This window comes from Vulpes lagopus, chromosome 21 (genome assembly GCF_018345385.1).
Source record: "Vulpes lagopus strain Blue_001 chromosome 21, ASM1834538v1, whole genome shotgun sequence".
In the NCBI taxonomy this organism is placed as follows: Eukaryota; Metazoa; Chordata; class Mammalia; order Carnivora; family Canidae; genus Vulpes; species Vulpes lagopus.
In genome coordinates this window covers 40,096,631-40,119,152 of record NC_054844.1, presented here as the reverse complement: position 1 = coordinate 40,119,152, position 22,522 = coordinate 40,096,631, and the positions used below count along the sequence as shown (strand labels likewise).

General features: G+C 50.1%; 2 protein-coding genes across 7 annotated transcripts; both read left to right on the top strand.

Moving 5' to 3' along the window:
- Positions 1-109: 109 nt before the first annotated feature.
- Positions 110-14,750, top strand: PRKAG1 (protein kinase AMP-activated non-catalytic subunit gamma 1). Of its 2 annotated transcripts, none has more exons than XM_041736337.1 (12): positions 110-219; positions 5,188-5,236; positions 11,575-11,684; positions 11,885-11,966; positions 12,064-12,122; positions 12,262-12,307; positions 12,414-12,468; positions 12,745-12,871; positions 13,178-13,343; positions 13,501-13,538; positions 13,764-13,910; positions 14,051-14,750. In XM_041736337.1, exons 1-12 carry the CDS (start codon positions 211-213, stop codon positions 14,153-14,155), a joined length of 993 nt encoding a protein of 330 aa, XP_041592271.1. In that variant the 5' UTR covers positions 110-210; the 3' UTR covers positions 14,156-14,750. The 2 variants fall into 2 exon arrangements, with proteins under 2 accessions (XP_041592271.1, XP_041592272.1); XM_041736338.1 differs by having other exon boundaries at positions 121-219; positions 11,532-11,684.
- A 1,072-nt stretch (positions 14,751-15,822) lies between these two features.
- On the top strand, positions 15,823-21,834 carry DDN (dendrin). Of its 5 annotated transcripts, none has more exons than XM_041736934.1 (3): positions 15,824-15,989; positions 17,836-17,907; positions 18,320-21,834. In XM_041736934.1, exons 2-3 carry the CDS (start codon positions 17,861-17,863, stop codon positions 20,223-20,225), a joined length of 1,953 nt encoding a protein of 650 aa, XP_041592868.1. In that variant the 5' UTR covers positions 15,824-15,989; positions 17,836-17,860; the 3' UTR covers positions 20,226-21,834. The 5 variants fall into 5 exon arrangements, with proteins under 5 accessions (XP_041592865.1, XP_041592866.1, XP_041592868.1 ...); XM_041736935.1 differs by lacking the exon at positions 15,824-15,989 and adding an exon at positions 16,003-16,999; XM_041736931.1 differs by having other exon boundaries at positions 15,823-15,989; positions 17,836-21,834.
- Positions 21,835-22,522: the final 688 nt, after the last annotated feature.

The following is a 22,522-nucleotide window of genomic DNA, read 5'->3' as shown; positions in this document are numbered from 1 at the left end:
GAGGGCGGTTACTCACGCCAGGCCAGGCCGGAAGAGCGAAGTCCCCGCCTTCCGCCCTTGGCCGGCGTGTGCGTGACGTAGGCGGAAGTGGTGTCGCGGTACCGGATGCGGGGCGGGGCCTGCGCTCCCCCCACCCCCCACCCCCCGCCCCTCCCGCGCGGCTCCCGGAGAGCTTCCTAAAGCGAGCGAACCCTGTCAGCGCCTCTTGAAATGGAGACGGTGAGGAGCGCGGGAGGGCGGCGGGGGGCGCTGTGGAGCCCGAGACCACCGTTAGGGGCCTGGAGGCTGGGCGGGGGCCGGCGCTGCTGCCCAGTGAAGGGGAAGCCGGCGTCTGTCCCATCCCGTGACGCTGCCCCTTCGCGCCTTCGCCGGGCGCATCTCCGAGGGCTGGGCCGCGCGGTGCCTGCCTCGTGTCCGCGGGCCCCCCCGGCCGGAGCCGGCGGGGACTCCTTCCTCTCCGTTGGCAACCCGAGCACAGCCTGGCGGCCTCGGGCCCCCTCTCCCCCCAGCACCGCAGGCCTTCAGAGCTTTGGCAGAGAGAGCGGGGTTGTGACCCGGCTTTCCCGGGGGGCTTCCGAGGGGCTCTGGCGGACACGACCCCCACTGGCCCCGGGTGGCCAGCGCCGTGGCTGGCAGGCGGGAGAGGAGGAGGACTTCGATACTGCTTCAGGGTGTCGAGCGAAGTCACCCCGCCTTAATAAGACCGCAAAGTGGGCTTTCCCCGGAGGAAGGACTCTTTCGGTGCTAGAGGCCGCGGAGGCCTGGGCAAGTTTAGGTTATGCCCTGCCCTGCGATCTTGAGTCCTTCTTGGCCAGCAGGCCTTGACCGATTGCGGCAGGTCCCGGTCAGCCTCCCAGAGATGCTGCAGGTAGCCTGCTACTATGTTTGGATCCCCCCTCACTCTCAGGAGCCCTTTGCAAGCACCCTGGAACCCTATATCCTCTGTCCGGCAGAGTGGCTCCTCCGCGTCTTGGTTTTTAATCATGTTACTGGCAGGCTCCTCTTTCTCTGGGCCAGTCTCATGCCCATAGCAATTCCTTTACCACACCCTTTCTCTGCCTGCAGAGCGGTCATGTCCCTCAACTTATAAAGGAGAAAACAGACGGAAGTGGCAAAGTGACTTGCAGCTGGTCACCCGGCAAGGGGGTCAGCTCTCACAGACGAAGAGAATTTTGAACAAGAATAAAAGGTCTGGGGCACCAGGCTGGCTCAGTCAGTAGAGCGTGTGACTCTTGATCTCAGGGTCGCAAGTTCTGACCCCATACTGGGCATAGAGCCTACCTAAAAATAATCATAATGATGATAAGTGAAGAACAAAAGGTCTGATCCTGTTAAATTCAAAATAACATTATCAATTCGTATTTTACTTACTCATAAAATGTATGAGTAAGGTTTACAAAACACTTTCATATAGGTTTCTCTCATTTAGCACTCATGCTTTATGTATTAGGTTCTTGGGATAGAAATTGTTTTTTTTTTTTTTTAAGATTTTATTTATTCATGAGAGACATACAGAGAGAGAGAGAGAGAGAGGCAGAGACACAGGCAGAGGAAGAAGCAGGCTCCATGCAGGAAGCCCGATGTGGGACTCGACCCCAGGACTCTGGGATCACGCCCTGAGCCAAAGGCAGACGCTCAACCACTGAGCCACCCAGGTGTCCCTAGAAATTGTTTTAAAAAAGAAGAAAAGTCTTGCTTTGGAAATGCTCAGCCTGTCTGGAGTGGGGGTGAGGGCATGGCAATGACAGCTGTTACCAAAGGTAGACTGTAATAAATGCTATCATCAAGATGCAAACACAGAACTGTGGAAGCATAGGGGAGGGAGAAATTGTTACAAACCCAGGAAAGGGCATTGCAGGTTGAGAGAACAGTGTAAGCACAAGCATAGAAATCGGGGTGTGTAGAGACTAATTGGGGGTGAGCCAGTGGCGTGATGTCGCTGGAGCTTTGGATTTTGTTTGCAGTGAGAGAAAAGACTGGAAAAGTAGGCTGAGGTCAGGTTGAAGGTATTCCATACCACACTAAGTTTGAGCTTTGTTTTGTAATAAAGGGAGCCACGGAGGCTCCATATGCCAGGCAGCAAGTGTGCTTTACGAATGTTCTTAACAGCTCCTGCAAATGGGTGGAACTACTTCAGAAAGTAGTGGGCTCCTAGTTGCTGGAGATAACTTTTACAAACCTGAGATGCTTAAAAACTTGGAGACAACATGAAAGATGAAAAGGAGATATATTTAGGGCAGGAAGACCCAATTTAGAGAATGTTGTAGAAGTGACAGGTCAAAGCCTAAGTTAAAAGTATGAAAGTGGAGGATCCCTGGGTGGCTCAGCGGTTTAGCGCCTGCCTTTGGCCCAGAGCGCGATCCTGGACTCCCGGGATCGAGTCTGGCGTCAGGCTCCCGGCACGGAGCCTGCTTCTCCCTCCTCCTGTGTTGCTGCCTCTCTCTCTCTCTCTCTATCATAAATAAATAAATAAATCTTAAAAAAAAAAAACTATGAAAGTGGAAAGGAGAGACATGGATTTGAGACATTTCTAACATATCAGCTTAGTTAACAGATGTTAAAAGACAAATTTAAGTTATGCCCTGCCCTGCGATTCCAAGCAGACATATTGGCATAGCTCATTCTTGGAGGCACCTCTAAGGAGAACAATGCAAAAAACAGATGGGAACCCGAGTAAGACTAATAGGATGAAAGGACAGATGCTGTTTTGTATTGAAGCATCTGAAGAGTCTTTATGACATCTGTGGTTGTCCAGCAAACAATTAGAAATGTGGATCAATGGGCGCCTGGATGGCACAGTCAGTTAAGCATCCAGCTTGACTCGATTACAGCTCAGGTCATAAACTCAGGGTTGTGAGATCGAGCCCTACGTCCACTCTGTGCTTGGTGCCAAGTCTGCTTGAGTTTTTCCCTCTCCCCCAAGTGTGCTTGCGCTCTCTCTCAAACAAACAAACAAATAAATAAATAAATCTTTAAAAAAAATACGGATCACAAGTTCAGAAGAAACTGTGAATCCATGTGTCAGGTCTAGTCTGTGTCTCTATAATAATATTTTGTACTCATGCATTACAGTGGTACTTTCTCAGGTTTCCTATGTTATTAAAAGCAGGGAGAAGTGAACATAATTATGCTCCTGTGTGGAAAAATAGGCAGAAAGGTAAAGTCATATTCAGTTGTGCCTGACTCTTGTGTAGGTTTTTGTATCTTTAGCTGTACATCACTTTTCTCTCTTTAACTTAAACCTAGGTCTCTCTGTTCATAGGAGTGTTCATTGTTGTCATTATCATTTTGAGAGTTAAAAAACAAAACAGGGCAGCCCCGGTAGCTGTACATCACCTTTCTCTCTGTAACTTAAACCTAGGTCTCTCTGTTCACAGGAGTGTTCATTGTTGTCATTATCATTTTGAGAGTTAAAAAACAAAACAGGGCAGCCCCGGTGGCCCAGCGGTTTAGCGCCGCCTTCAGCCCGGGGTGTGATCCTGGAGACCTGGGATTGAGTCCCACATCGGGCTCCCTGCATGGACCCTGGTTCTCCCTCTGCCTGTGTCTCTGCCTCTCTCTCTCTTTCCGTGCCTCTCATGAATAAATAAAATAAAATCTTAAAAAAATTAAAAACAAAACAATTGATATTTATGTGCAGAACCCATGCTAGAAGGTATGGGTGATAGAAAGAAATATAAAATAGTTCTAGTCTTTCAGGAATTTAAAACCTGTTTGGATAGATAATGAACAACAAAAAAAAAACTGTAGCACAGTGCTCTATGTAAGTATTACATGACAGGTACAAATAAACAGCTACACAAGTAGCTGTTTCCATGTCTTTGTATAGATCTTTGTGAGACTGTGTTATCCCCATGTGTGTATCTTTACCACTGAATAGCCCTCTCTACCCCACTTATAAGTGATGAGGCTGTTGTTCCGATAGCTTTGCCAAAATGCCAGGCCAAGCTGATAGTCTTATGCAGCCCAGAGAGAAGAGAGGGAGATTATTCCCTTTCTCTCCTACCACCGCCCTGGCCCATTAGGGGAGGGAAATTTAGGGCTGTCCTGCCAACTTGACCCTGTTTACCACCATCCTACCAGGTTCAAGCCGAGGCCTTTAACTTCATGTTACACCATAGTAGCTATGTAGGTGATGTATGACTTTAACTTAGTTTTGGTATGTTACCCAGAACAAAGGAGGCCAAAACTGTTGATTCCAGTGGATTAAAATTATTGCCCCTCCTGGATTCCTAGATAACAATGAAATTTCCAAGTGTTCCCACTTGAGGGAGCCCAGTGATAGTTCTGAAAGTTTCTCTGTATTCAGAGCACTCTAATGTCAGACTGTTATGGTCAAAGAAACTTGGAAAACTAGGAGCCTTTGACTTAAAAGGATGCTAAGAGGAGTCAGGTTCCCAGTTTCAGAACACTTACTGTCCTCACCCACCCCTCAGTCATTCAAGCTTTAATTCTGTGACAGTCAGCTGCTGGGATCCTCCCCAGATATAGTCCTGTCTCTGTCTTTCTCTCTTTTTTAGAGAGAGAAAGTGTGTGTGCATGCATGAAGGTGGGGTGGTGAGGGAGGGAATCTTAAGCAGGTTCTATGCCCAGCATAGAGCCTGATGTGGGGCTCAGTCTCATGACTCTGAGATCATGACCTGAGCTGAAATCAGGAGTCAGATGGTTAACCCATTGAGCTACCCAGGCACCCCTAATATGGTCCTCTCTTAAAGGGGTATGTCTGTGATTCTAGTGTTGACAAGTAGGTTTAGTATTTGGGGGAAAACAGTATTGTCTCTCTGGCTTCCATGTTTTTATAAAGTAGATCTGTGAGAACCTTGTGGGTTCTCAGGTTTTCTAGTCTCAGCTTTTAAGATCTAATGTTTTATTAGGCAGTGTAATATATAAGGACATAGGCTTTGGAACCACACAGATATGTGTTCAAATTCCTGTTCTACCCCTTACCCGCCATGTGACCTTGGGCAGGCCGTTTAATATTTCTTGAACTTCGGTCTCCTAATCTGTGAAAATAAGGCTAATAATAGTGTTTACCTCAGGGTTCTTATGATTAAATGAGATACTATTTTAAGAGGGCCTTATGGTGCTTTAAATGAAGTCATTAGTTCACCAGCCCTTCTGTTCATGCTAGGCTAAAATGGATGGAGCGTAGGATAGGCTGAATCTTTGTTCCTCTTGTCTCTCCAGGTCACTTCTTCAGATAGCTCCTCAGCTTTGGAAAATGAGCATCCTCAAGGTAAGTTTACTGAAGAAAGGAAACCTGCTCTAAAAGCAATAGTCCAATCCTAACTTGTCCTCAGCAATGCTTTTGAATCTCTCTCAGAATTTTTCTCAGGATGCCCCTGGGAAAATTCAAAACTGGGCCAGATAATGTGTCAAACCATAAAATCAGGAATAATAATTTGGCAGGATCATCCAGGAATAAGTCTTGGGCAGGGTGGGAGTGATTAATACATTCAGTTACCAAACCATTTAAGGGAAATTTTTTTTTTTAAGGGAAATTTTTGAGGAAAAACTTCCATAGGCAACTCTGGGCTGGCTAACCATGTATCAATGGTGCCTGGTATTTTCTGATTATCCCAGAAACAGTGCCACTAGGATTTTATCATCCAGTGAGCTCATTTAAGCCACTGAGTATACACAAGAAATGATAGAAAGGCTTTGAAAGCCCTTAAAAGTAATCTAGAAATAGAGGTACTAAACCCTAAAATCCAGGGCATAGAAGAAGGCAATTGTAGCACCTGCCCAAATAACTGGTTAGAAAGGAATGGTCCAACCCTAGACTATCTAGAAAGAAGCAGAACTTACAGACACCACCTTTAAAGGATTTTACCCAGGAAAACTCCTGCGTCTTCTCAGGACATATTTATGGCATTAGGAGTACACACTTTCTTAGAGAATTGAAATATGGGCTGAGATCTTGGGACATATTATCAAGGGTCTCTGAGTTCTCCAAAACAATTTTTAAATGTTCTGTTTTCACTTTGTTGGTATCCTAAAAAGTTAATATAGTCATATTTGAATTATCTGGGTGATATTCATAATTGAGTACTGCCACATGATATCAGTGCCTATTTTATGTTTATGAGTACATTTGTAGTAGCTCCAAGGCAAGGAGCAAGCAGTGCTGTATGTAATTATGAACCAAGCAGTGCTGTAGGCTGCATAGTACTATAGATTTCATCACATCTAAAAGGAGATAGCCACTATCCAAGTCTTGTTAATTGTCTCTCTTCAGAAATTCCAGCCTAGTTTGGTCAGATCTGATTTTGAAAGAAATTGAGAATTTGGATTTTTGCGTAAATTTCCAGATTTTTACAACTGGAGAACTGGTTTAAATTATTTTTAAAATACTGAGAAAGCCAAATCAAAGATGTTTATAATTCTGTGGCCTAAAATGATAGTATTTAACTATCAGCGTTGCATGTCTTAAATCGGCATCCAACGGCATGTTCTCTTGGGAACTCCTTAGCCTAGCCACCTTGGGCAAGGCAGGGGAGTTCACGGATCAGGGACACTTGGAACACTGGAGTCCCACAGAGGCCAGCAGCACCAGGCCACAAGAGCTTTCCCTTGAAAAACAATAGTGGGCTTTAGTTAAAGATGATGGATTGAATATATGCATCTACTTTTGTTTCTTCACAAAAAACCACTCAACACACCAAAAGAATTTTTTTAAAAGGTACAAACCCAGCAGAATAGAGAGAATAAGAGAGGAGACAATAGCAATTAGAAGCTGGAAAACGGACCCAAGAGTGGTAAATCACTTAGTAGACCCGAGAAAACTGAATTACAAGCTAGCAGTGAGGAAAGCCAAAAGAAGCACTGAAGATCTAAGAAGCAGTTGGATTCAGAGACTCCTACTCCACTGAGTGCAGCTAGGAAACTCCCCCTCCCAACTTTGGCAGACTGGAGGTCTGGAGAGGGGCTCAGGCCCAGTTGAGGGCTGAAGTACTATACTAAACATGGGAGCATGAAGTGAACTACACTGGATGCCGAGATCCCAGTCCTTTCCCCCAGTCTAATTTCCAGAATGCTGACAGAAAAGACTTCACCCTCCAACCGCAAAATTGAATAAATAATCCTCTCCAGAATTCCCTTGAAGGGAAAGCCCTAAAAATATAACTATTGAATGTTCCTCATCTGAACATCTCATAGTAACCATGACTCACATATAAACCTGGGCTGCCAATCAGCTTTAAAGACTGCACTCTTAGAATATGGTTTGAATATTCCTTTAAGCCAAGGATTAGCCAGACATCTAAAGAGAACCTCTAAAAGAAAAAGAGGGGCAGCCCGGGTGGCTCACTGGTTTAGCACCGCCTTCCGCCCAGGGCCTGGTCCTGGAGATCCTGGATTGAGTCCCACATTGGGCTCCCTGTATGGGGCCTGCTTGTCACTCTGCCTGTGTCTCTGTCTCTGTCTCTCTCTTCTCTCATGAATAAATAAATAAAATCTTTTAAAAAATAAATAAAAGACAAAATTTAAAAAGTGATCCAAATTGCCCCCTCTCAAAAGAAACAAAGGGGGGGAAAAGCAACAGAAGGGAAAAATCAATGCATAAAGAAGAAAACTTTAGAAATTAACATTAAGGGGTGCCTGGGTGGCTCAGTCGGTTAAGCATCTGCCTTTGGCTCCAGTCAGGATTTCTGGGTCCCCAGATCGAGCCCCCACATCGGGCTCCTTGCTCTCCAGGGGAATCTGCCTCTCCCTCTGTGGTTGCCCTCTCTCTCTCTGTCTCTCAGATGAATATATTGTTTTAAATATCTGTTTTAAAAAATTTAAAAATCTTTAAAGGATTAACATTAATATATACTCAGATAAAGAACCTATTTCCACTGTGCAACAAATACAGGATGTCATTTTTTTTTAAGATTTTATTTATTTATTCATGAGAGACACAGAGAGTAGAGAGAGAGACAGAGAGAGACAGGCAGAGGGAGAAGCAGGCTCCATGCAAGGAGCCCAACATGGGACTCGATCCCGGGTCTCCAAGATCACGCCCCGGGCTGAAGGTGGCGCTAAACCACTGTGCCACCTGGGCTCCCCACAGGATGTCATGTTTTTTTAAATGAATTTTCAGAAAACAAAGAGGAACTCTGGGACATTAAAAAAGCATAGCAAAAATTTTAAACTAAGTAGAAAGTTTGGAAAATTAAGTTGAGGAAGACTCTGAAAAAGTAGAATTAAAAATCAAAGAAGTAAAAAAAAAAAAAATCAAAGAAGTAGGGTGCCTGGGTGCCTAGTCGGTTAAGCATTCAACTCTTGATTTCAGCTCAGGTCAGGATCTCAGGTCATGAGATGGAGCCCCACACTGGGCTCTGCATTAGGTATGAAGCCTACTTAAGATTCTCTCTTCCTCTCCCTCTGCCCCTCCTGCCCCTTCAAAAAAAAGGGGGGGGTGCCTGACTGGCTCAGTTGGTGGACTGCGTGATTCTTGATCTTAGGGGTTATGGACGTAAGCCCCATGTTGAGTGTAGAGATTATTAAAAAAATAAAATCTTCTTAGAAACCCACAAAATCAAAGAAGTGAAAAAAGAAAAAGAAGCATAACTAGGAGAGATAAGATATTTTAACAATAACAACAACAAAAACAACTCACCAAACAAAACAAAAACAACCTTAAAGGGTCAGTCTAGGAAGTCTGGTACCTAAATAATAGGAATTACAGAAAGAGAAAAAGAACAAACCAGGGGGAAGGAAATGATCAAGGAAATAATTCAAAAACATTTCCTGGAATTAAAGGACATTAGTTTTCATATTGAAAAGACTTATTAAGGGGCACCTGGGTGGCTCAGTGGTTGAACCTCTGCCTTTGGCTCAGGTCATGATCCTCAGGTTCTGGGATTGAGTCCCACATCAGGCTCCCCGGAGGGAAGTCTGCAACTCCCTCCGCCTATGTTCCTGCCTTTCTCTCTGTGTCTCTCATGAATAAATAAATAAAATCTTAAAAAAAGAAAAAAAGAAAGAAAAGACTTACTGAGTATTTAGCACAGTGGATGAAAGCACAACCCAAAGCACAACCATCATAGATTTCAAAGCACTGGAAATGAAGAGAAGATCCTAAGTTTCCAAAGAGAAAAAAAAAAGTTGCATAAAAAGAATCAGATTTATGGGGCATCTGGGTGGCTCAGTTGGTTAATAAGCATGTGCCTTCCACGCAGGTCATGATCTCAGAGTCCTACTCAGTGGAGGAGTCTGTGTGTCCCTCTTACTCCCCCCTCTGTGGTTGCCTTCTTTCTTTCTCTCTCCTCCCTGCCTCTCTCAAATAAATCTTAAAAAAATAAAAAAAAAAAAGAATCAGAATTACCTTGGACTCTCAACACACCAGAAACTAAGAGGTGATGGGGCAGTGCCCTCAACATTCTGCAGGAAAATAAATTCAAACCTAGAATTCTATATCCAGCCAAATTCTACATCAAAGATGAGGGCAAAATAAAGATATCTGCCAGCTGCAAGTCTCAAAAAATTTACCTCCCATGCACCGTTTCTCAAGAAGCTACAGGAAGATCTATACAATCAAAACAAGGAAGTAATCACAGAAGAAGGAGAAGGAAGGAAGGAAGGAAGGAAGGAAGGAAGGAAGGAAGGAAGGAGAAAGAGAGAGAGAGAGAAAGAAAGAAAGAAAGAAAGAAAGAAAGAAAGAAAGAAAGAGAAAAAGAAAGAGAAAGAAGAAAAAGAAAGAAAGAAAGAAAGAAAGAAAGAAAGAAAGAAAGAAAGAAAAAATAAAAGAAAAAAGAAAAAGTACAGGAAACAGGAGTAGGAGTAACAATACAAGAGAGACATCAAAGGGACCTCTGGAGGGGATCCCTGGGTGGCGCAGCGGTTTGGCGCCTGCCTTTGGCCCAGGGCGCGATCCTGGAGACCTGGGATCCCACGTCCGGCTCCCGGTGCATGGAGCCTGCTTCTCCCTCTGCCTGTGTCTCTGCCTCTCTCGCTCTCTCTGTGTGACTATCATAAATAAATTTAAAAAAATTAAAAAAAAAAAAAAAAAAAAGGGACCTCTGGAGGGTGAAGAAGGAAGATCTCAGGAGGACAGCTGTGCACACCAGCAAACCAGCCTACATTTGAGCAGGTCAGAAGACTCCCAAAAGACTTCTTTGGATGGTTTAAATTGATAGACTATCTAAGTGCTTCTGAATTTCTTGAAAGGAGATTTAAACAACTGGTGAAGAGTTTGGGATTGAATTAGTTATAAAAACAAAGAAGACGGTTATTAACTCCAGGGAAGACAAAGTTGTGAAAGAAAGGGGGGAAAAGGTCAAGAGTTTATGATTGGTCTTAGCTCCAAATAATGAATATTCAGTCAAAATTATTTAAATACTAATGTAACCATCATTATAGTTTAACTTCTAGAAGAATGGGGAAATGGGAGGTGCATGTTTGTGTTGGGATCCTGGTAGGAAGGAAAACTAAAAATTCTCATATTCTTTGGATGATAATAGATAATGCCCCAAGGTAGAAAAATTTTTTTAAAAACCAGCAATATAAGGTTATTTATAGACATAGAAATAAGTGCCAAAATAATCAGCCAAAAGAGGTCCCATCTCAAGGGAGGGTTAGTACAATAGGTACCAGGGACTGCAGTTTTTCTTATCAAAATTTGTAGAACTGGTTGACTTTTTATTTTTTAATTAAAAAAATTTTTTTTCTGCTTGACTTTTTAAATTATATACCTGTATAACTGGCAAAAAATTAAAAATTAAAAACTGGCATAGAATTTAAGATCATGAACTTTGGAAGCAGGTCTCTAAGTCTTTCTTGTCACTTACTAATGGTGTGACCTTGAGCGGTTTATCTACTTCCTGTTTTCTCATCTGAAAAATGAGGACAATATTTGCTTTAAAGATTTGTTGTAAGGATTAAATGTGATATTTTTAAAGTCCACATAGCATAGTATATAGCACATTCAGGTTATTATTTTCTGGGTTGGTTGCTTCTCCAAATTAGAGCAAGCAATTAAAATCAGAGGATAGAAAGGTAAACACAGCTAGGTTCTTCCATTTGTCTAGAGTAGGTGGGATGATTTCTGATTCAGAGGGTCATCCCAAGATGGATTCTCAGGGTGTTTAGGGCCAGGTTAATTGAGCACTGGGCTCCAACTGAGTGGTGATCTGAAATGGCCCATTTTGGACCATGACTTTTTCATCTGCAGATCTTAGAAGAGCTTTAAGAAGCTTACTTGAATTTTAAGAAGCTTAATTATATTAATTGAGAAAAGAGAACAAGTGAAAATGTGCTTAAATCCATGAAAAGGAAATTTGAGTTAAAGATGAGAAAAAACTTTTAGATTAGAACAGGATAATGAAAGATATTAATAGATTTTTCTGTTTTAGTAGCTATCTTTTGCCTAAAGGAGCCAGTAGATAGAGTCCTATCTGGATATGGAGGTTGGATGAAATAGTTTCTGAGGGGCTTATCTAGGTTTTCTGGGAATAATAGGAGCAAATCAGAAAACGGGCCTTACAAAAAATCAGGTTCTAAATATTTGAACAACTACACTTTTATTTTCTGCCTCTTTTGATTGTGAGTCGTTGCATGGAAGGAAGCTTCTAACTATCCCACCCTGTGCAGAGACCCCAGAATCCAACAATAGTGTGTATACTTCCTTCATGAAGTCTCATCGCTGCTATGACCTGATTCCCACAAGCTCCAAATTGGTTGTATTTGATACTTCCCTGCAGGTGGGTGAAATCCTCTTCTCCCATCCCCCTTCCTAGGAGCCTCTGGTTCAAAAACTCTCATCCTATCTCATCCCAAGGGTAATATCCTTGTCCTCATATGGGTTTAGTCTCATGTTTTCCCCAACATACCCAGCCCCTCTTCTTTTAAAGTCTTGCACCCTGTGAATTTTCCTTTGTGATGATTACTCTTTTGGCTACAGGTGAAGAAAGCTTTCTTTGCTTTGGTGACTAATGGTGTACGAGCTGCCCCTTTGTGGGATAGTAAGAAGCAAAGTTTTGTGGGTAGGCAAAAGTTTCTGGAACACAGTATTACTGGCATCACGTGTGGGCAGGGAGAGAAGCTTTGAGCAGTGCTGAGGGATCTTGTCTTGGCTTCTAGGCATGCTGACCATCACCGATTTCATCAATATCCTGCATCGTTATTATAAATCAGCCTTGGTAAGACACCGTAGCCCAACGACCAAAACTACTTTGCCCATCCAAAGTCCCTCATTCTTAGTTCTTTTCTTCTAAGCAGACTGTGAGGGGTTACTGAAGCAGAGAGACGAAGGCTCAAGTTCTGTGCTTCTGCTTCCAGGTACAGATCTATGAGCTGGAAGAACACAAAATAGAAACTTGGAGAGGTATGTTGACAATGGGTTGCGGGTCATAAAAGGAAAAAGAAACGGAGAGTTTCCTAGGAAATGGTTTTCCATAGCGGTATTTTGTGAACCTCCCTTTTCCCTTCAGAGGTGTACCTACAAGACTCCTTCAAACCACTTGTCTGCATTTCTCCTAATGCCAGGTGAGTTCCAGCTGCCTGTTCATCCAGAAGGGGGAGAGCCTTGGCACCAGCACAGCTAAAGCCCAAACACCCAGAGATCCAGGGGCAGAAGAGAGACAAGGCTCTCCTTCCAAACACACACACGCGCACTCTGACACACTCTGTAGGTGTGGTTTGAACACTGCTCCCTTCTCCCAACCACCAGTTTTCCCTACTTACAGATACATTCCAAGAAGCTCTTTAGCCAGTTCAGGCTCAGCACTGTGGGCCTTATCATTATCCCCCACCTTCCCACAGCTTGTTTGATGCTGTCTCTTCATTAATCCGAAACAAGATCCACAGGCTGCCAGTTATTGACCCGGAATCGGGCAACACCTTGTACATCCTCACCCACAAGCGCATCCTCAAGTTCCTCAAATTGTTTGTAAGTGTCCTCAGCATGGTTTTTACTACTACTTCTTTTTTCTTTTTTTTTTTAAAGAGAAACAGAGAGCAGGGGTATGAGGGGCAGATGGAAAGGGAGAGAGAAAATCTTAAGCATGCTCCACACCCAGCGCAGAGCCTGATGCAGGGCTCAATCTCATGACCTGGGCTGAAATCAAGAGTTGGATGCTTAACTGGCTGAGCCACCCAGGCGCTGCTAGTTTTTACTTCTTATATACTGGGTTGGAGGGGTGTCCAAGGATGATGTGGGGGGTCTTGAAGATCAAGCTGATGGTTCTCTCCTCAGATCACTGAGTTCCCCAAGCCAGAGTTCATGTCTAAGTCTCTGGAAGAATTACAGATTGGCACCTATGCCAACATTGCTATGGTCCGAACCACCACTCCTGTCTACGTGGCTCTGGGCATCTTTGTACAACACCGAGTCTCAGCACTGCCAGTAGTAGATGAGAAAGGTGAGAGATTGCACAGAAAGAGAGGGAGGGCTCCAGGGAAGCCAGGGTGGTTCTGGGAAAATCTGCTGTCCCTCAGCTCAGCCCGGAGGGCGATGCTACAGGCAAGGGGAGCCTCTGATGCCAGACCCTCCTTGCTGAGCTGCCTCTGCCCCCCTAGGGCGCGTGGTGGACATCTACTCCAAGTTTGATGTTATCGTGAGTGAATTCGGAGGGCCTGGGAGGGAGGGAAAGGGGCGGGCTGTTGAATGTGGAGAGGGAGAAGAGAGTCTCTTCTAATTGGAAAAGGAATTGAACGAGTTGGGTGTGGCTTGTGGGCATGGCTAACAACTGCCCTAAATCCCTCTGGTGCAACTGGGTGGGCTCAGGGTTTGGGGGCTGGCTCCTTTGCTTCCCTGCAAGCACCTTCCTCTCTCTCCCCAGAATCTGGCAGCAGAAAAGACCTACAACAACCTAGATGTGTCTGTGACCAAAGCCCTGCAACATAGATCACATTACTTTGAGGGTGTCCTCAAGTGCTACCTGCATGAGACTCTGGAGACCATCATCAACAGGCTGGTGGAAGCAGAGGTAGGGAGGCCAGTGACCCAGAAGGAGCTAGGGAGAGCAGCTTTGAGTGTGGGATTTGGCACAGAGGGTGGGGGTTGAAGGACTCCTCCTAACTGAGGCCGTCACTAAACATCCCTTTTCTCCCTTGTTGCTCCACACAGGTTCACCGACTTGTAGTGGTAGATGAGAATGATGTGGTCAAGGGGATTGTATCACTGTCTGACATCCTGCAGGCCCTGGTGCTCACAGGAGGAGAGAAGCTCTGAGCTGGGGAAGGGGTCAGGCAGCACAAGGGGATATGCCCCCACTCACTGCCTGACCAAAGTTCTAGGAATCACAGATGAACCCTTGAGAAAATTGTGACTCTGTTCCCTGCTTGGGAGCTGGGGAGGGTGTGGGGGGAGGAAGGAGAATGGATTTTTAGCAGTCCTTATCCTCACACATACAGCCTAGCCCAGCCTAGCCCCTGCCATCGTTGTTGTCTTAGACGTAGCCCCCTTTCTGGGTGAATGATGGGCCGTGTGCCCCTCAGGCAAATTCTGATCTCTAAGAGATCCCCAGACCTCACCCAGTCTTTGCCTCTATCTCTGCCCCTGACTCCACCCAAGATAACAGCACAACAAAACTCTTCCTAAAGATATTTTTATTCATCCTGTTTCATGCTGTATGGAGGAGGCTGAGTCCATTTAGTGACATTTCTTCCCATAATGGGAGTGGGGAGGATTGCGGGGAGGAGGGCCTTTGGATTCTTGTGCTGTGTGCATATGAAGGCAGATGGGGGTTAGGTGGAGGAGGAGGGCAGAGTGATTAGCTGAGGTTATTGCTTTTCATGGCAAACCTAATTAAAATGACAGGAACCTCTTCATGGTATTGCAGTGTTTGATTCTTGTAGTTAACAGACACTACTGCTCCAACCGTCCTACTTCCTATGGCTTCTTCAACTCACTACTAACAACAGGAATAGTGGCACATACATTTACCCACACATATATGTAAAACTGTGTCAGGCACCATTCCCGGTGCTTGATGCATATTAATTAGTTCTCAGAACCATAGTAGATATGATTCCAGTTTTACAGATTAAAAAACAAAACAAAACTAAGGGACAGAGAGGCTAAGTAACCAGCTCAACATCACACAGCTAGTAAAATGTAGAGCTAGGATTTGTGCCCAGAGTCTGGCCCCAGACTCCTGCTCTTTACCACTAACACTAGACTTACTGCCTTTCCATTTCTCCATTCATGACTGTTTCCTAACCTGTTCCCTGCAGTTCTCTTTATTACTCACTTTCCCCTCTGCCTGAACCGTAGCTGGGACCCCAGGAGAATCTCCTAACAGCATTAGGTCTCCAGAGAATAGAGAGACTGAGGGTCTCCCTTAGGCAGAGAGACATGCCACGGCCATCAGCTTTTCTTCATCAGGGAAGGTTTGACTCTGTTTGAATTTTGCTGAGCCGGCACTGTCTTTGAACCTACAAAATGGCTCACCATTCTTCCAAGGTGAGAATGAGCTGGGGGCTGAGGGAGCAGACTCTACCTGTGCTGAAACCAAATAAGCCAAAACAGGTCAACACCAAACACCATAAGGACCACTAGACTGTTGGGCCTGAGCCAAATTTTGGGTACCATTTCACCACTGACTTGCAGGTTTAATACCATTTCCTGTCCAAGACCAGAAGCAATCTCAGAGTACCTCCTTGCCCCTCCCCACACTATACGAAGAACTCTGGTGAACCCTGCCCTACCATACCGGTTCCTCCAAAGTAGGCTTCCTCATGGCGCATGGAGAAACATTTCAAGGCAGCTGTCAGGGCTGCCATCCTGGCTTTGGAGAAAGACCCTGCTTCTGCATTCACCTCTCCACAGCTCACAGCACGTTCTCAGACTTGGGGGAGGGAGGCTTCCAAGTTAATAGAATTAGGGTATGTTTATGTGTGGGGGGGTGAGCGCATGGTGGAAAGGACAGATGTCTCCTTATGTCACATTCCATCATGGAGAATTTGTCTAGGGAGGAGGCAAGGGCTTTAAAAAGCCCTAGGACTCTGGTGGGACCTGGGTAGAAGGAAGCACCTTCAAGCAAAGAGCCACCAGAGTGCAGCTGGTAGGTGTGTAAAGCGGGGGAGGGGGGTTATCAAAAGGATGGAGTAGGGGCTGTTTGGGTTATCTCTAAATCTCTAAAGGTCCACATTAGGGAGCAGGGGGCCTGGGTTTGGTTGCTCTGGTTCTCATTAAGTCAGTCTCTTACTAACAACAACCCTTCTGGCCCCACCTTCTTAAAAGGAAGGGCCTGTACCCAAAGGGCTGCATGATCTTTTGCCTCTCCCATTCTCCCCTAAAACCTAATCAGTCAGTCTCAGAATCTGAGAATGGAGCAGAAGGAAAGACAAGGAACAAAATTAAGGAGTCTCATAGCCTATTCTTACCTGTTCCTCTCAGAAGAGGCAAATTATCCCTTTTCTTCAGGAACCATTGCCATACACACTCTTCTCCCACCTCTCTGCACCCCTCCCCTCCACTGGAGCTGCTGCCATGGTTGCCAGGCATGGTTGCTAAGTCTCTGCATGGAAGGGTTGGCGTGGGCTGTGCTGCCACTAACATTACCATGGTGAATCAGGGGACACCTGGTATAGGCTTGGGGGGGGAGGGATCACGTGGATGTAAGCAACACCCCCTGCCCCTGGGACAGAATGAGCGTAAAAGGTGAGCATCTTGAGCACCACTTCAGGTGGGGGGGCTAAGTGAGCTAGGCATTGTTGTAGTGGTGGTGATGGGGAGCTCCACACTGGGAAATCGGGGCCACTTTTAGCATTTCAGTTGCTAGGGGACTGGTTTTGCCAAGGGAACACACCATTCCTCCTCCATCCCTTCTGAAAGGGTGCAAATGCATAAGTACCTTAGTCTGTCCTCCATAAGGCTGAGCAGAGCTGTGTGGGCACAGAACAGTATGACCCCCAAATCCTGGCTTTTGGATTGCGGGAGAGAGCCTGCTGCGAGGAGAGGGCTCCATGGGTGCCCAAGGACAAACAGCTAGCATAGGAACTTGGGACAGTTTGGATGGCCAAGACAGACTCCTGTGTCCGACCAGCAGCGCTGGGCTGCAACACTGAGAGGGTAAGGAGTTAAGGGTGTGGGGGTCACCCTTTCTGAGCTTGGGGGAGGCAGCTCTCCCCCAGAGCCACATAAAAGCTGTGTGAAAGCCACCGCCTCCTCCCTCCACCGCATGGAAGCTGGTTACTCATCTCTCTGCACCCGAACAGCCACTGCCGCTAAAAATAGACCCCCTGCACCCCAACCCCATGGAAACCAGCAGAGAGTGGCAGGCAGAGACCTTGAGTTCCATTCCCCTCACCTCCCTGTCGGGGAAACTGAAGTCCGAGGCAGGAAGTTGGTGGCAGAACCCTGGTGGTGGGGCACCCCGACCAGCAGAAGAGCTAAGGGTTAAAACGGCAGGAAGGTTGGAGCAACGGGGGTGGGGGAAGGGCACCGTCAGCTTGGCAAGAATAAGAGGTCCCCTGCCCACTGGCGCAGGTCCCAACAGGCTTGGGGGCCATGAGCGGTGGGAAGGGGCGCCCAATCCCGGGCCCCAGGGGGCGGCCGTGCACATGGGGGAGGTAGCAGCGCGGTGCCGTCCGCGCCGCACCGTGTCACATGCGCGCGCACACACACACAGACAGGCACACACGTGTGCCGGGGTATATATAGTCCCCAGTCTCTGGGCCCGTCGCTCTGCAGTGGGCGCCGGCTCCTCGGGCTGGGAGGGGGCTCTCGGGGCGGGTGGGAGGGTGGGGGGCCGGGGTGGGGTGGGGCAGGATGCTGGATGGCCAGCTATTCTCCGAGGGGCCCGACAGCCCCCGGGAGCCCCAGGATGAGGAGTCTGGCAGCTGCCTCTGGGTGCAGAAATCCAAGCTGCTGGTGATCGAAGTGAAGACTATTTCCTGTCATTATAGTCGCCGCGCCCCTCCTCGACAGCCCATGGACTTCCAAGCCAGCCACTGGGCCCGCGGGCCCCAGAGCCGCACGTGAGTGAAGGAGGGGTGACGGGAAGAGAGTGGTGGGGCGGGGAGTGGGGTCCGGACCTCCCCGCAGGCACCAGCCAGTGCTGCTGGACCCCGTTCTCTTTCCCACGCCTCCCCCTACCCCATCCCGAGGGCTGGGGCCTGACTCTTCCCCGCATTGTTTGGGGGGGCAGGAGTGGGTGTGAGAAAGGGCAGGAGGTGAGATGGGGCAGACGCTGTTAAAGTGTGCATGGAGAGATGGCGCGGAGTCCGGCTTCGACTTCAGCCCTAACGTATACGCACGTGCACACACGCACACACTCACACACACCCCTCCACATGGCTGCCCCAAGTGGTCTCCAGTGCTCCCAGCTCCCCGGACCTCGGCTCCCTTCCCCCACAAACTGCTCACCTGGGTTCCTGCTCATTGTCCCAGGTGTGGGCCGCGCCCGGGATCCCCTGAGCCGCCGCCCCGCCGTCCCTGGGCCTCCAGGGTGCTGCAGGAGGCGACCAACTGGCGGGCGGGGCCCCCGGCCGAGGCCCGAGCCCGGGAGCAAGAGAAAAGGAAAGCAGCGTCGCAGGAGCGGGAGGCCAAGGAGACCGAGCGAAAAAGGCGCAAGGCTGGTGGGGCCCGAAGGAGCCCCCCCGGTCGGCCCCGCCCGGAACCTCGGAGCGGCCCTCGGGTGGCCCAGCCAGTAGGGCCCCCAGCTCCTTCTCGACCCGAGCGCCTGGGGCCGGCGGGGCGACCGCCCCGTCCATCCGCGCAGCCGCAGAGCGACCCTGGGGCGGCGTGGGCGGGGCCCTGGGGAGGTAGGCGGCCAGGGCCCCCCAGCTACGAGGCTCACCTGCTGCTGAGAGGCGCAGCCGGGACTGCCCTGCGACGACGCTGGGACCGCCCGCCACCCTACGTGGCTCCACCTTCTTACGAAGGCCCCCACAGGACCTTGGGGTCTAAGCGAGGCCCCGAGCCCCCCCAGGCGCCGGCCCCCGCCGCCTCTGCTCCGACTCCGGCCAGGACAGAGGGAGGGTGCGCCAAGAAGAGGCTGGATCCTCGGATCTACCGGGACGTCCTCGGGGCTTGGGGGCTCCGGCAGGGGCGGGGTCTCCTGGGGGGATCCCCGGGCTGTGGAACGGCCGCGCCGAGGCCGGAGGCCGGCAAGGGCGCCGCCGAGAGAAGCCTGGGGCCGGCGGCCGCTGGCCTGAGTGGTGGTAGCGACGGCCGACCCCAAGCCAGAGCTGCCGGGAGCCCGAGCGCCCAGACGGCTCCTGCGGGGTCGGCCCCCGCCGCGCGCAGCCCCCCGCGGCCCGCCCCCAGGGCCAGGCCCCGTCTCAAGGGCTCGGAGGAAGGGAAAGAAAACAGGGAACAGAGCTGGCTCCCCAAATGCTGGGTTCCCTCCCGTAAAAAGCAGCCGCCCCGACAGAGCCAGACCCTCCCCAGACCCTGGGCTCCAGGGGGCACGGGCTGGAGCGAATCCCCGGGTCTCAGAGCGGGGGCAGGACCCTCAGAGGGTGGGAAGGGGACCCGCCGCGCCCACACCCTGCCCCGCAGCGCCCGCGGCCCTGCGCGCGGAGAAGGCGTCTTTGTCATTGACGCCACGTGCGTGGTGATCCGGTCGCAGTATGTTCCGACCCCTCGAACCCAGCTCGTACGGCTCGTGCCCGCCGGGGTGCCGCGCGCCGCGGGGGATGCCCCCAGTCCACCGGGGCCCAGCCAGGAGGAGGGCGAGGGAGCCGCGGCCCTGCCCTCGCCTGGCCAAAAACTGCTCCCGAGCAGTCGCGCGTCACACCAGCTCGGTGGGGGGCGCGGGTTCGAAGCCGAGGGCGGGAAGCCGGCGGACTCCTCCTTGGAGGAGCGCGCCTCCCGCATCTTGGGGCTCCCGGTGGGCGAGGTGAACCTCCGGGACGCCCCCGCGCAGCCGGGTAGCCCGGAGCGCTCGGCCCTGGGCCCGGCGGCCTCGGGAGGCGCGGCCCCCGCCGAGGGCCCGGAGGGAGTGGCGGCGGCCCCCCGGCGCGCGGGCCGGGGCTGGGCGCGGACCCCGGGGCCGTACGCGGGGGCCCTGCGGGAAGCCGTGTCCCGCATCCGCCGCCACACCGCCCCGGACTCGGACTCGGACGAAGCTGCGGAGCTCAGCGTCCAGAGCGGCTCCTCCGATGGAAGCGACACAGAAGCCTCGGGCGCCTCCTGGCGAAAGGAGCCGCCCCGGCCCGGCGATGGCGGGAAGACCGCTGAGCTGAGCGACAGTATCCGAGATATCCTAGATGTCATCAGCCGAACCGAGGAGGCCCTCTTCGGGCCGAGGGACACTAAGGGGATCCCACAGGGAAACAGGGAGCGGCAGTGACAGGCCCTTTCTTGTATTTGTGTTCCCCACCTTTCCATCCTTGGGGCCACCGGTCCTCTTTCTTCCTCTCTTCCTTGTAACCCTTACACCATAGTCATTCCCATTCTTGAAATAGAAGCCGCCCAAATGAAAGGAAAGGGAGCATATGCCAGTCCATGATTTATTTCTCTTTTCTTGTGTCTTCTTTTCTTTCTTCCTTTCTTTTTCAGGAGAGTGAGGATGAGCAGTAGACTTTAATGCCCGTCCATTCAGGGCACTGGGGTAAGGTCTTCAGCAGAGGCCGCTGCACTAGGCGTGGAGCGGAGCAGAGTGGCCTCCCCGGGTTGAGGCAGGAGGGCGGTGATGGTGTAGTCATAGGGCAACTTTAGGGTAGGGTCTTGGGCCTGGAAGGAGATAGGCTTCTGACTCAGGTGACCAGGTGACATAGAGGCCTCTTCTTGGCAGAAGAGGAAGGGATCCAGAGGCAACCAGCAAAACCAGGAAGAGGGCTCACTTTGGTGTTAAAAGTCTTGGGTTCCGATCCCAATGCTGACCCTGACTTGCTGGGTGACCTTAGGCAAGTCACTTCCCTCCTCCAGGCCTCCTAGTATGTAGGGAGGGTTAAGTTCATCCCTGATGTTTTAGATCCTTGGCGGAGGCTCTCATCTCACTCTCTCCTCCACAGGCCAAGAAAGAAAATTAGGAATAAGTGAACAGACTCTGAGGGTCCCTCAGATGGCTTCACTGTCACCTGCACTCATTCTCAGTATTCAAGACACTGTCCAGGGTTTGCAGAAGATCTGAGCAAGTGGGTAAGGGCTTCTATCCCAATCTCTTTAGGTTTAGGTGAGGGCTCCTCGAGGCAGAACAGGATGGTGGCCTTGTCACTGTCCCTGGCCTGTGGTGGTCCAAGCTGGGGAGGGAAGGCAGCCAGTGAATCAGCTTGGGACCTCCGTGGCCTTCCTCCTTTCCCTCCTCCCCAGTGTTCCTTAGTGATCCTCTGAATCGTTACCACGATTTCCCACCCCGGTGGTATCACTCATCTGAAAGAACCCCGAGAATTTCTTGCATCTCTGCCTCTTCCAGAAACCTTGACCAGGGAAGGAAGGCGGAGATTGAGCCCCCAAAGCCTGTAGGGGTGGGATGTGATACTCGCTGTAGCCACTACGGGGCGCGCGCAGGTCGCGGATTTCCCCGGTAGCTCCTTCCCGAGTCCCCCCTACCCGGGCACCGCTAGTTAACCAGATACCCAGTTACTGCGCGCGGGTCCCCCGCCTTGCCACCTGCTGCCGTGCGAGGTCGGGGGCAGGCCTCTGGCCTCCTGGACCTCTGCAGCGCGCGGAGCCCCTCTTCGTACTCACCCACGCCACCCGGCTTGGGACCCGGACGCTGGAGTCTCTCTTTCTCTCCGGATCTTGGACAGTTCTGTCTCTATTTACTAGCCATGTGAATTTGGCCAAATCACTTCACCTCCCTGAGCCTCAGTTTCCTCATCTGTCAAATGGGGGTTTATAAACACCTACCTCGCAGGGTTGTTGTGAGGATTTTATGCGATAATGTATGTAAAGCGCCTTGTACAGTGCCTGGCACACAGTAGGCGCTCAATAAATCTAAGCTTCCCTTTGTCCAACCCTGGCATCTTTTTCCTCTCGCCGACCCTCTCCCTCCCCCCAGGGCTCCGCTGTCCCCACCCCGCCCGGGATGGGGCTGGGGGTGGGGAACTCACTTCTCTGATGGAAACTCCCAGCTCACTCTGTCACCCCCAGTCGGTCTCTTCCTTCTTTGCCCCCCACCCCACCCCCGCTGGCTCTTCCCACTGCCCCGGCGCACTCCCCCCACCCCGCATTCCGGGCAAGGGCTGAGTCAGCCTGGGTAAATTTAGCCGCCAGTCGGCGGGGGCTTCGCCCAGACTCAGTCGCCAGGCCCCGCCTCTGCCCCCATCCCTAGGAGTCACTGCAGCTCTGGCTCAGCGTCCAGCCCCGATCTCAAGCCACTTAGGAGTTTGGTCTTCAGGTATCTCAGTGTCACTCCCTCCCCGCCCCCGAGAGACCAGGCGGGTCAGGACCGGGGTAGGAGAGCAGGGCAGTTTGGGAGGTCCCTGGGCTGGCCCCTGCACTGAAGCAGGGTGACCTTGGTTCATTGTGTGTGTGTGTGTGGGGGGGTCTCTTTGGACGTCTGAACCTGAGGGGAGAGCACTGATCAGAATTACCCTGGAGAGTCCATCCCAGAACCTGCCCAATGTCGGGTTTCAAGTTAGCTCTTCCTGGAGGGAGGAGGTCAGAGACCAAAGTTCCCTGAGATCTGTCTTTCGCTTGCAA